Consider the following 12,441-nt stretch of genomic DNA (forward strand, 5'->3'; position numbering starts at 1 on the left):
TTGTGGGAAACCGTAACCTTATCCACCTACAGCCCTTATTTTCAGGTTTATTTTTGTTCCTTAAATTGAAAGAACACTTAACGGGAACCCAGTTTGAGCCTCTTGAGGATGCCAAAATGCCATTTTGTCATGTTGTAAATCAAAGAAAGGTATCTGTGATAGGATAGTATCCATACACCTACAAGGAACATAAAAAGGGAAGAATGTGAAAGAACTGAAGAAAACATTCAAGCCTCTACTTGAAGCATTGAAGAATTCTATGGACAAAATGGAGTCCTATTGTAGCACTATGCATGAGTGCACTGGACTGCAGAATCGACTTGAACTGCAAAGTAGGCGGTTCTAGCTCACCAGCTGCTCCTCAGAAACCCTATTACAGGGTCGCTATGGGTTGGTACCGACTTGATGGCACTTAGCAACAACAACAAACATGGACAAAATATTGAATGATGCAGTAAGTCTCAAAAGAAGATGGAAGGAGTACACAGAGTCATTGTACCAAAAAGAAATAGTCAATGTTTAACCATTACAAGAGGTAGCATATGAGTAAGAGACAATGGCACTGAAGGAAAAAGTCTAAGGTGAACTATTGGCATTGGCAAAGATCAAGGCTCTGGGAGTTGATGGGATACAAATTTAAATCTTTCAACAAACTGATGAAACACTCATCTGTGTCTGAAAGTTTGGAAGAGATCCATATTTGTGCCAATTTCAAAAGGAGGTAACCCAACGGAATGAGGAAATCATAGGACAGTATCATTAATCACATGCAAGTAAAATTTTGCTAAAGATGCTTAAAAACATGGCTGCAACAGTACATTGACAGGAAATTGCCGGATTTAGACTAGGATGTGGAAAAAGGGATATCATTATTGATGTCAGATGGATCTTAGCTGAAAGCAGAGAATACCAGAAAGGTGTTTACCTGTGCTTTATTGATTCTGAAAAGGCTTTTGACTGTGGATCATGACAAGCTATGGAGAACATTGCAAAGAATGTGTATTCTAGAGCACCTAATTGTGCTAATGAGGAACCTATACATAGACCAAGAGGCAGTCATTCGAAAAGAACAGGGGACACTGAATGGTTTAAAAACAGGAAAGGTATACACCAAGGTTGTATTATTTCACCATATTTATTAAGTCTGTATGCTTATCTAGTAATCCAAGAAACTGGATTATATGAAGAAGAATGTGACGTTGGATTGTAGGGATACTCATTAATAAGCTGCGATATGCAGATGATGCAACCTTTCTTACTGAAAGCAAAGAGGATTAAAAATTGTTACTGATGAAGATCAAAGACCACAATTTTCAGTAGAGTTGCACTTTAATGTAAAGAAAACCAAAATCTTCACCACTGAAGCAGTAAATAACATGGCAAATGGGGAAAATACTGAAGTTTTCAATGATTTTATTTTGCTTGGATCTACTATCAACACTCATGGAAGCAGCAGTCAAGAAATCAAACAGTGTATTGCATTAGGAAAATCTGTTGCACAAGGCGTCTTTCAAGTATTCAAGAGCAAAGATGTCATTTTGAGAACTAAAGTGTGCCTAACCCTAGCCATAGTATTTTCAGTAGCCTCAAATGTGTGTGCAAGTTAGTAAGGGAGAAGTAATGCATTTGGAATAAGGAGCTCTGGTAGCGTAGTGGTTACGAATTGTGCTGCGAATCGCAAGGTCAGCAGTTCGAAACTATCAGCCGCTCCGCGGGAGAAAGATGAATGAGGCTTTCTGCTCCCGTAAAGATTTACAGCCTCGGAAACCCTGTACAGGGTTGCTATGGGTTGGATTCGACTAGATGGCACTTAACAACTACAACAATGGGCAAGAATATTTAAGTACTGTAGACTGCTAGAAAAACAAACAAATCTGTGTTGGAAGAAGTGCAGCAAGAATTCTCCTTGGAAGTCAGGATGGCCAGACTTTGTCTCTCATACTTTGAACATATTGTCAGGAGGGACCAGTCCCTGGAGAAGGATATCATGTTTGGTAGAGTGGAGAGTCAGTGTTACAGAGGAAGACGCCCAACAATATGGACTGGCATAGTGGCAGAAGCAGTGGGCTCAAGTGTAACGACGATTGTGCAGGACCCGGTAGTTTAGGGTCCCTATTAGTCCACACGTAACAATAACAGCAAATCTGTTGAGTGTCTTAAGGTACCTGTACAAGTTTTAGAAGAAGGAATGCCAGAGAAAATAAGTTAGAAATTTAGGACTAATCCTTGAGAGTGAATTCATGTGTGTTAAGAGAGATTCTGAGGAGTTGCTGCAGCCATAAGACAGATTGTTGGGACAGCTTTGAAGTTCTTTGTACAAGTTTTGTTTAGAAATATGTAAAAATGGGATTTCATGTAATCAATTTATCCATTTTAAATACGTTAAAATGTCTTTTTAAATGTATATTAAGGTTTGAATGTTTTTGAAATTTGGTGTTATTTAGGACTAACAGGCTAACTGTATTATGTTTCACTCAATCTAAGTGAATATACAATGTTGAAAATAGCAGATCGTTAAGATTTTTTATTGCATTTCCTCTGACATTGGGTCAGTCTGGAATATTTTTTCTTTCCTTTTTCAAGTATGTGAGCTTTATGTTTATATGTTGACATTAAAGTTAGGAATTCTTTTTCATCAAAGCCCTGTTAAGCTATAAATTCTCTAAGAAAAGTCATTGTGTTGGTGTTGAATTTTGAAACGTTTAGGTTGTGCATTTGATTTTAAAACTTGCCTCAGACACATTTGACATCTTTGCTAAGAAGACAAAGAGAACACCTTCATGAAAATGATGAAACTTAAGTTTCAAGATGATTTATAAGAATAATGGCAGATCAGAATATTAAGGCGTTTCAGAAAAATTCATGGAAAAGTAGCATCTTTTAATTTCATTTTCTGTGAACTCTTTGAATCCTCATGTTAGCATGGGTTCTACCCACAAAGATGTGTTCCTCAAAATCATATTTGTCATGTGAAAATTGATTCTTTGAAGTTTTTCTAGGTGTGAAGTGAATATTTCAGTAAGTTGAAGTAGATCATAATCTTTCAGATAACTGCACATTTTATTTATTCCTATTTTTACTAAAATATATTTGGATAAAAACCAAAGTGGCATTTTCAGTAATAATTTATAGAAGTTAATTATAATAAACTTAACATGTGCTTTTTTTTTTATGTTTCTATGTTTTTCAAACAGAAAAGCCTCCTAATAAAAGCAGTATGAGGATAGTAGTGGATTCAGAATCCAGGAAAAGAACCATTGGTTCTGGAGAGCCTGGAATTCCTACAAAGAAGACTTGGTTTGATAAGTAAGCTGACAGGGAAGATTGAGGAATTTCATTATATGCTGTCTCATATGATCATTGAATTATTTTTAACAGTATAGAATTCTCTTTCCATAAAACCATTTTATGGTTCTGTAGGTAGTTCCTAGTTAAAGTGTCAGATGGTTTTTAAAATTATGTAAGTTAGTTGTCTGGTACTTGTAAAGTATTTTCTTAAAGAAATGTGGTTTAGGGGACAATTAATCTTCTTTTCACATCCCTCCCAGTTTATCTCTGCTTCACAAAATCCTTACTTCAAAATGTGTTAGAATAAGGGGTGGTCATGAACCCATCATCAAGCCATGGAATGGTAGACGGATTCTGGAAAGAAATTTTAGCGTCTGTGAAGTTTCAGTTAGAACTAGAGGCCTACCCCTGTATCAGTCCCGTTCTTTACTTTTGTTCTTGACATGTTCCTGGTGAAACACTGAGATACCAAAGAAGGGCTTTAAAGAAAGGCTGTATGGGATTCAGAATGTCTCTGGACCACAATTTTTTTTTTTTTATAGTGTTAAGTTATATGAGCTTTGTTGTTGTTAAGTGCCATCGAGTCGGGTCCGACCCATAAAAGCTCTAATAATTTTCTTTTTAAGCTAAAAAGATATTTTTGACAGACAGTCCTTTCAAATCAGTTGTAAATGGGATAAGTAAGTAAACTAAGTTTTATAGAAATGGAAAAGAGGCTATATATGCAGATTAGTTTAAAGAAGGTACTAAAACCTTTCCTGCTAAGAATGTTAAGTAGTGGTGGGCAAGAAGTGGAAATTTAAATTTCTTTCCATGAAAACCTCCAACTTCATAGTAATAGTATTTTTTATGAAGCCAGCTGAGAAGAGTTTGTCTCTGTCATTTGTTATTTTTATTAGATCAGTTAACTTTAGTTTCGGAAAGTAAAAAAAAAAAAAAAAAGACCTTAGCTGGACATTCATTATACATGTAAAACTTGTTTATACTTGAGCATTGGGGTTGGGGATTTTAAGTGTATTAATTAACTTGCTTTTTGTTACAGACCAAATTTTAATAGAACTAATAGCCCAGGTTTCCAGAAGAAAGTTCAATTTGGAAATGAAAATACCAAACTGGAACTTAGAAAAGTTCCTCCAGAATTAAATAATATCAGCAAACTTAATGAGCATTTTAGTCGTTTTGGAACTTTAGTTAACTTACAGGTAAGAGCCATGAAATGATTCTGTTATCTTAGTTAATAATTTAGGGGACTTAGCTTTGATTGATTATGTTATTATCAGAAACTGCGAACCCTAGTAGAAGGTTTCATAAAATTACAGCAAAAATTAATTAATCACACTGGCAAAATCCAATCTTATTGTAGCTTTTAAATTCTCAGTTTTTAAAAATCAGGTGTGAGAATTCATGGTTCAGACTTGTTTTTATCACTACATTTAACAGATACTTGTAGGGCTTGTTACCCATAATTAATTTAAGCATTTGTTTTTTTCCTTTACTTCTTTTGGGCATCCTTTCAGATAAACATAGTGTAATTTGTATTTGACATTGCCTGAAAATAAGTGTAGTTTTTATTTGATTTTGCCTATATTAAAATTTTGAGGGACTCTGGTAGTATAGTGGGTTACTCATAGAGCAGCTAACTTCAAGGTCAGCAGTTTGAATCTACCAGCCACTCCTCTGCAGAGGATGAGACTTTCTGTTCATTCTTAAAGATTTATAGCACGGGTGAATTAAATGTTTGACCAAATATAGCAGGCTAATTTTTTTTTTTCTTTAAGTTTTTATTGTGAATTGAACGTAAGTTTATAGGGCAGATCATCAGTTTTACATTCAACAAATCATACTTGTTTCATCACAATGATTGCATTCCCCTCCATGTACCACCAGTTAACAGTATTTCTCTCTTATTTGCTTTAGCTTTTTTTTTTTTTTTAACTCAACAACACTTAGGCATATATAATAATTTACACCACCAAAGGGCACATTCTGCAAGTCTGCCTCCTGGCTGCAAGCTTTTAGTCCCTTTCTTCCCATGAATCTATAGTCCTCAGCTGCTCCCTCCCTCCATGTCCCCATCTCTGCCTCCATCTCGGGTGTCGCTCCTTCTTTGGATAAGGTCCTGCATTCCGCTTGTGACTTCTTCCTAGATGGTTCTCGGGTCCTTTGTTTTTGGATTGTAAGATTAACTGCTCCCCCATTTTTGTTACAAAACTTTTACCTTTACAATTGTGACAGTTGCAATTAGTCACGGTAACAGTTACTCACTATTGAATCGTAGGAATTTTGTCCCCATCTCTTTGAATCAGACCCATCTAGACAAGATGACAGCTATTCAGTGGGGACTCTTTCTTCCCCATGCAGTATTAAACTAAGCTCCCCCTTGAAACCTTGTAAGCCTGTCACTTCAAGCCTTTATAGCCCCCTCATTTTAGGTAGCCAATGTCTAAGCTTGCCTGGCCCTATCTACCCTGTGCACATTGGGGGGATAGCATTGATACTTGATGTGAAGACTCCTTCCCTCTCTCTGTTGGTATTTAGAGTTACTGGTTACGAATCGGGCTGCTAATCTCAAGGTCGGCAGTTCGAAACTACCAGCCGTTTCGCTGGAGAAAGAGGAGGCTTTCTGCTCCCGTGAAGATTTATAGCCTCAGACACCCTGCACCAGGGTCACTATGAGTTGGAACTGACTCTATGGCACAGAACCACCATCACCTCCATGAGTATAGGTCAGGTTCATCTAATTGTAGTAATTTACCCTTGTTTCCTTTATCAAAAATTGTTTTTTATTAATTTTTTTTTAATCTTCCACTAGTCAAGTTCTGATTATCAAGCCATCGAGGCTAGGTCAAATGGGTACAGTCTTCAAGTTTGGGTGTTCTTGTTCCTCTCCTCTCACTTCATATCAGCTGGATACTTCACTCTCAGCTCTTAGCCCTCTGTGGCTATGTCCTTGTCCATGGCTCAGGTGTCCCCAGGTCTCACCGCATTTTGGACCAACCAGCCCTTCTTTTCTCTTTCATCTCCAGGCCAACGGGAGTTAATGTATCATGGTTGAACTCAGCCAATTTTTTCATTGCTGCCTTTCCTGTTCTTCCATTCACCATTAGACCAATGTGGTCGCCAGCAAGAGCTTAGGCCTATTTGTGTGTTCCCTTTGAGTTTCAGTCTTAGAGGGGGTTTTGTCCTGAGGGAACGTGATTGGCTTGCCTTGCTGAGTTCCCGGCAAACAGCTTGCTTATTCTTTCAGTAGCCTGTCATACTGGCATTTTTGATTTGGGTTTTTCCTGATGATCCTTTTTTAAAGATACATCTTCTGATGCTGTAGCTGTTCCAGGCTGGTCTGCTTGTCCTTGCTAGTGGGAATGTCCCACCTCAGAAGGTTCTGGATGGGACCTGAGTCTACCTAAGGTCCTATAGTCTTCAAAGGCTCCATACGAATCCTGTTTCACTGGGCAAGTTCTAGAGCCCCTTTTAGGTTTCTAGTCAGTTATATGGTGAAGACAGGCTTACAAGTTTTCGGAAATCATGTTTCCTGACATTCCTTTCTATCCTACTCAAATGTTTGTTTTACAAGTAGAAATGGGAAAACAATATTTATAAGACAGTCAAGCATTTTAGTATTATTTCCCCTCTTCAAACTATGCCTAGATTGCTGTATCACAGAGCCCTGTTCCAAGTTTAAGCATGCATCACTATTTACCTCTGTCCCACATAGCCCATGCAAACCTATCTCAGTGTTCCCCTATCTAACTTCTTGTTTCACCTCCTCACTCTTACTGAATTGCCCTCCAAACACCCGAAAGCACGCACATTTTTAAGTTGATAGTTTTGTATGGCCTGTGAAGGATGTTCGGAATCCACTGCTAAGGGTAGGGTGCTGTAGGTTAATGCTCTGGATCTCAGGGTTGTTTGAACCACACGGTTGGTGATTTAAACTCACTAACTGCTCCTCAGAAACCCTATAGGAGGTTGCTATGAGTCGGAACCGACTTGATGGCAGTACAACAAGGACAGCAACAATAGACATGTAAATGGAGTAATTGATGTGTGTAGAATTTAAGGGAGATCTTCCCTTAAACTTTCTGTACCTGTTTCATTCTCCTGCAGGAGAAAGACGACTTTATGCTCCCATAAAGATTTACAGCCTCAGAAACCCTTTACGGTCATTGTGAGTCCGAACCTACGTGATGGTACATCACTACCACCATATTCCATTGCATTGGATAATTACACTATTTACCATATTATATAGTCAAGATTTTTTGTTAAGCGTTTTTGCGTGTGGTATGTCTGTGTATATCTATCAATACACAGTTTTTTAAAAGTGTATTGGCCCCATTCTATACATAATACCTTATGTCCTGTTCCCACTATCTTCAAATTGATCCTGCCTCACAGTGACCCTCCAAAGGGTTTCTGAGGCTATAAATCTTATAGGAGTAAAAAAACTTCATCTTTCTCCCACTGCGTGACTGGCCGATTTGAATTAGCAACCTTGTATTAGCAGTCCAATGCTTATCCTATACCGCCACCAGTGCTCCTTACCCTGTACTTATTTAATCGTCAGTATAATTATATTCCACTTAATTTGGTATATCATATTTTAATTCAGACTAAAGTACGCAGAGTATTCTTTCCCCAAAAGTAACTGTACTTCTATTAGATTTCAAAGTTGAATGATAAACATGGGATTCCCCCTATTTCAGTTTGCATTTCCTCAGTTAATAATTGAACATGAGTTTAATATGTTCTCATCTTTTTGCTGGCTTCTTTGCTGTATGTGATAACCTGTGTTACTGTTTTTTAAAGTTCTGATAAATGTGAGGAGTCTTCAGAAGTGATCTTTTTGTATCATTGTCTACAAACTTTCTACAGCCTGTTCATGCATAATTTATTAAACTGCTACCTGACATCATTCTTCATCATAATGGTGGGAAATACTGTCAAGTCGGTTCCAACTCATAGTGATCCTGTATAGGGTTTCCAAGGAGCTGCTAGTAGGTTTGAACCACCAACCTTGTGGTTAACAGTTCTGTGCTAATTCTGTAATGCCACACATTTGCTATATAGTCTGTTCTAAATAATTTAATTCTTAAGACACTGTGGATTGAGTACTGTTGCCCTGTTTATGGAAGTAGAGGCTGAGACAGATTAAATTGCTTGGTTATGCATTTTAAGGGTAGCAGCCAAAGTTTGAGCCAGGCAAATACACTCAAAGCCTGTATTCTAGCTCTTTCTTCTATATTGCTTCATAACCACCAGTAATTTATATAACATGCTTTGGAAAACACTGTTAAATGTTGATAGAAAAGGAAATTAAAGTGAAAGCATTGAATTTACTACATGTTAATTGTATGATCCACAGAAGCTTATATTCTTTGAATCTCAGTTTCCTCGTGTAAAATGTGGTTGATGTGGTTTGGTTTGTTTTAATTTTCTCTCAGTTTTGGAAGGACTTTGTGATTTGCAAATTTGAAATACGAGGGGGCTTCAAAAGTTAGTGGAAAAATGAAATTGAAATGGAATTTTTTCATCAACTTTTTGAAGTCCTTCCCTCAACTCCTATATTGTACAGGTAAGTTTTTCTTTAGTTTTCAGTTAGACATCACGTCTTTGAAAGTAGTTTATTTCCTTCTTCTGACTATGGATCCTGGCCATATTACTTATAGGGGAATTCATTCTTACAGGCATCACAGGCAGTTCCTAAGTTACAAAGGTCCAATTTATGGGCAACTTACTGTTGTTAGGTGCCATCAGGTTGACTCAGACTCATCATAACCCTCTTTACAACAGAATAAAACATTGCCTGGTCCTGTGCCATCCTCACAGTTGTTATACTGTTGCTGCTGCTACACTGTGCCAATCCATTTTACTGAGAGTCTTCCTGTTTTTCACTAACACCCTCCGCGTTACCAAGTATGATGTCCTTCAGGGATTGGTCCCTCTTACTAACATATCAGAAGTCTGAGAGATGAAGTCTCACCATCCTCATTTCTAAGGAGCAGCTCTGACTTGACTTCTTGCAACATAGATTTGTTTGTTCTCTAGTAGTTTATGGTACTTTATTTTTCTCCAAAATCATAACTCAAATACATTTATTTTTCTATGGTCTTATTTATTGTCTAACTCTCATGCATATGAGGCTATTGAGAAATACCATGGCTTGGATCAGGTGCACCTTAGTCCTTTGACAACTTCAGTCTTTTCTCTGTTTATCATGATGTTATTTTATTGATCCATTGGTGAGGATTTTGGTTTTCTTTAAATTGAGGTGCAATCCATACTGAACGTGGCGGTCATTGATCTTCATCAGTAAGAATATTAAATCCTCATTGCTTTCAGCAAGCAGTGCTGTATTATCTGCATATCACAGGTTGGTAATGAGTCTCCCTCCAATCCTGTTGCCACATTCTTCATGTAATCCAGCTTCTTGGGTTATTTGCTCAGTGTACAGAATAAGTATGGTGAAAGGATACACCTTGGTGCACACCTTTTCCTGATTTTAAACCATTCATTACCCTCTTGTTCTGTTCTACTTACTGTCTTGGTCTATGTTCACATTCCTCATGAGCACAATTAAATGTTTAGGGATACCCATTTTTCTCAATGTTGCCCACGCTTGTCATGATTCATGCAGTTGGAAGCTTTTGCATACTCAATGAAGCATAGATAAAAGGTCTTTCTGATATTCTCTGCTTTCAGCCAAGATCAATCTAAGGTCAGGAATGATATTCCTAGTTCCATGTCATCATCTGAATCTGCAACTACTGATCCTCCCTCCCTCTCCGTTTCCAACCTTTGCATTCCAATTACCAGTAATTATCAGTACATTTAGATCTGCTTGTTTAATCAATTTCAGACTGAAGAAGTCGGTGGTGGTGATTATGTGCTGTGGAATTCTAACTTAGCAACCTTGCATAGGGATTCTGAGGTTGTAAATCTTTACATGAGCAGAAAGCCTCAGCTTTGTCATGGAACAGCCGGTAGTTTCGAACTGCTTACCTTGAGGTTAGCAGCCCGACTTGTAACCACTACGCTGCCAGAGCTCCTTTAAGAAGTCGGTAGAATTCTTTAAATTCATTATCGAGTTTAGTAGTTGGAGAATAAATTTGAATAATAGTGGTATTAATTGGTCTTCCTTGTTAGGTGCCATCGAGTTGGTATTGACTTGTTGACCATGTGCACAACAGAACAAAACCCTACCTGGTCCTACGTCAACCTCACAATTCTTGATGTGGCTGAGCCAATTGCTGCTGTTACTGTGCTGATCAAGTTGGGGGTCTTGCTCTTTTTTGCTGAGCCTCCACTTTACCAAGAATGATAGCATTCTTTAGGGACTAGTCACTCCTGATAATATTTCCAAAGTATGAGAGATGAAGTCTGGCCATCCTGACTTCAAAGGAGCAGACTCTGGCTGTACTTTTTCCAGCACAGATTTGTTTGTTCTTTTGGCAGTCTATGTTAGTACTTTTAATATTCTCTTCCAACACTGCAACCCAAATGCATCGATTCTTATATTGTCTTCCTTATTCACTGTCCAGCATTCACTTGCATATGAGGTTATTGAAAATAACTGTGGTATGGGTCAGGTGAACATTACTCCTCAAACTGACGTCTTTGTTTTTGAACACTGTAAAGAGGGCTTGTGGAGCAGTATTACTTGTTATGTGCTGTGGAGTCAGTTCCAACTCATAGCGACCCTGTACAAGGTTTCCGAGGCTGTAAATCTTTACGGGAGCAGAAAGCCTCATCTTTTTCCCACAGAACAGCTGGTAGTTTTTGAACTGCTGACCATGAGAGTAACAGCCTGATTTGTAACTACTACGCTACCAGAGAGCTCCTTAGTCTTCCTTGTAGGCATATGGATATTCTTCTGTCACAGACAGCGTTGTACTTCAAGATACATCTTGAAATGTTCTTTTGATGATGAAAGCTACTCTATCGCTGTAGAATTTATTTCATTCCTGGCATAATACACGATAAAATTATCTTAAGATTCAAAATGACTAAACCATTCCATTTCAACTCACGAATACCTAGGATGTCAGTCTTTATGAGCTCCGTTTTGTTTCTGACTACTACTAATTTTTCTAGATTCATGTTTAGTTCATTCTATGTATTGATTAAAGAGTTGTGGTAGCATAGTGGTTATGAATAGGGCTTCTAACTCAAAGGTCAGCTGTCTGACAATACCAGCTGTTCCACAGGAAAAAGATGAGGCTTTCTGCTCCTGTAAAGATTTACAGCCTCAGAAACCCTATTCAGGGTCACTATGAGTCAGAACCAACTACACGGCACATTACCACAACCACCACCATGTATTGATTATTATTATTATTTTTTTAAGAGTAAAGTTAAACTTCACAGTAATTTTTTTCTATATACAAAGAATTACAGTACATGTTTATGGGGACTCCTAGCACAGGGCTCCGCTCTTTTCACTAGGAGTTTCACTTACAGCTGACAATCTATAGGGGAGGGGTAAATAAACAGTGATGGATCTCAGCTATCACCCTCTCACCCTTTTCTTAAAAATATAAAGACAAATCTCTTATTGTCAGCTTATTACTTTGCCAAGACCTAGAAAGCTGTTCTTCCATGAGCTCTTGTGTGCTGTCTTTGCCCATACTCCATACTTTCACCTACACATACACACAGCATCCCACAGACCTGTAAGCCTCCACTCTCTGCCCTACCCTGGAAGTAACAGCACCAGAGCCCTTGGTTTCTGCTACTCACTGTGCTCACCTCATATTAATGGTCTGCTTGACTTCCAGGAGTTAACTTTCCAAAGCCCCCCAATAGTCTGATGGTTCCAAAGTCCATGGCAAAGAAGCTCTAGCAAAGGGACCACATAATGTTAACATGTGCTGTTTTTGCTTATGTTGGTGAGAAACATTTCTTCTAGGTTGTGGATTTCTAATTAAAATAAACTCTTTCCACTACCTTAAGAAATATTACTCCTAATCTTCATAAGCAATAGAGGTGCTTCCATGAGTAGAAGAGGTAGAGAAGGGGACAAGGTAACAGAAGGAGAACCCACCCCTAGAACTCTACCAGCCTGATTCAGGCAGTATAGATAAAGGCTATCAACATGGTGACTGAGTCTCAGAGTAAATCAATGGCCACCCTCATATGGACTCGGGGCCATGT

At 38.1% G+C, this 12,441-nt stretch overlaps 1 protein-coding gene across 5 annotated transcripts in view; it reads left to right on the forward strand.

Moving 5' to 3' along the window:
* RBM26 (RNA binding motif protein 26) overlaps nt 1–12,441 on the forward strand; it is a 112,356-nt gene that overhangs the window by 64,005 nt on the left and 35,910 nt on the right. For all 5 annotated transcript variants that reach the window (XM_006832015.1, XM_006832017.1, XM_006832018.1 and 2 more), the window contains exons 10-11: nt 3,195–3,306; nt 4,331–4,490. In XM_006832015.1, coding sequence (XP_006832078.1) covers nt 3,195–3,306; nt 4,331–4,490 — 272 coding nt within the window. The remainder of the gene's footprint in view (nt 1–3,194; nt 3,307–4,330; nt 4,491–12,441) is intronic.

This window comes from Chrysochloris asiatica, unplaced genomic scaffold (assembly GCF_000296735.1).
Source record: "Chrysochloris asiatica unplaced genomic scaffold, ChrAsi1.0 scaffold00005, whole genome shotgun sequence".
NCBI classification, from domain to species: Eukaryota; Metazoa; Chordata; class Mammalia; order Afrosoricida; family Chrysochloridae; genus Chrysochloris; species Chrysochloris asiatica.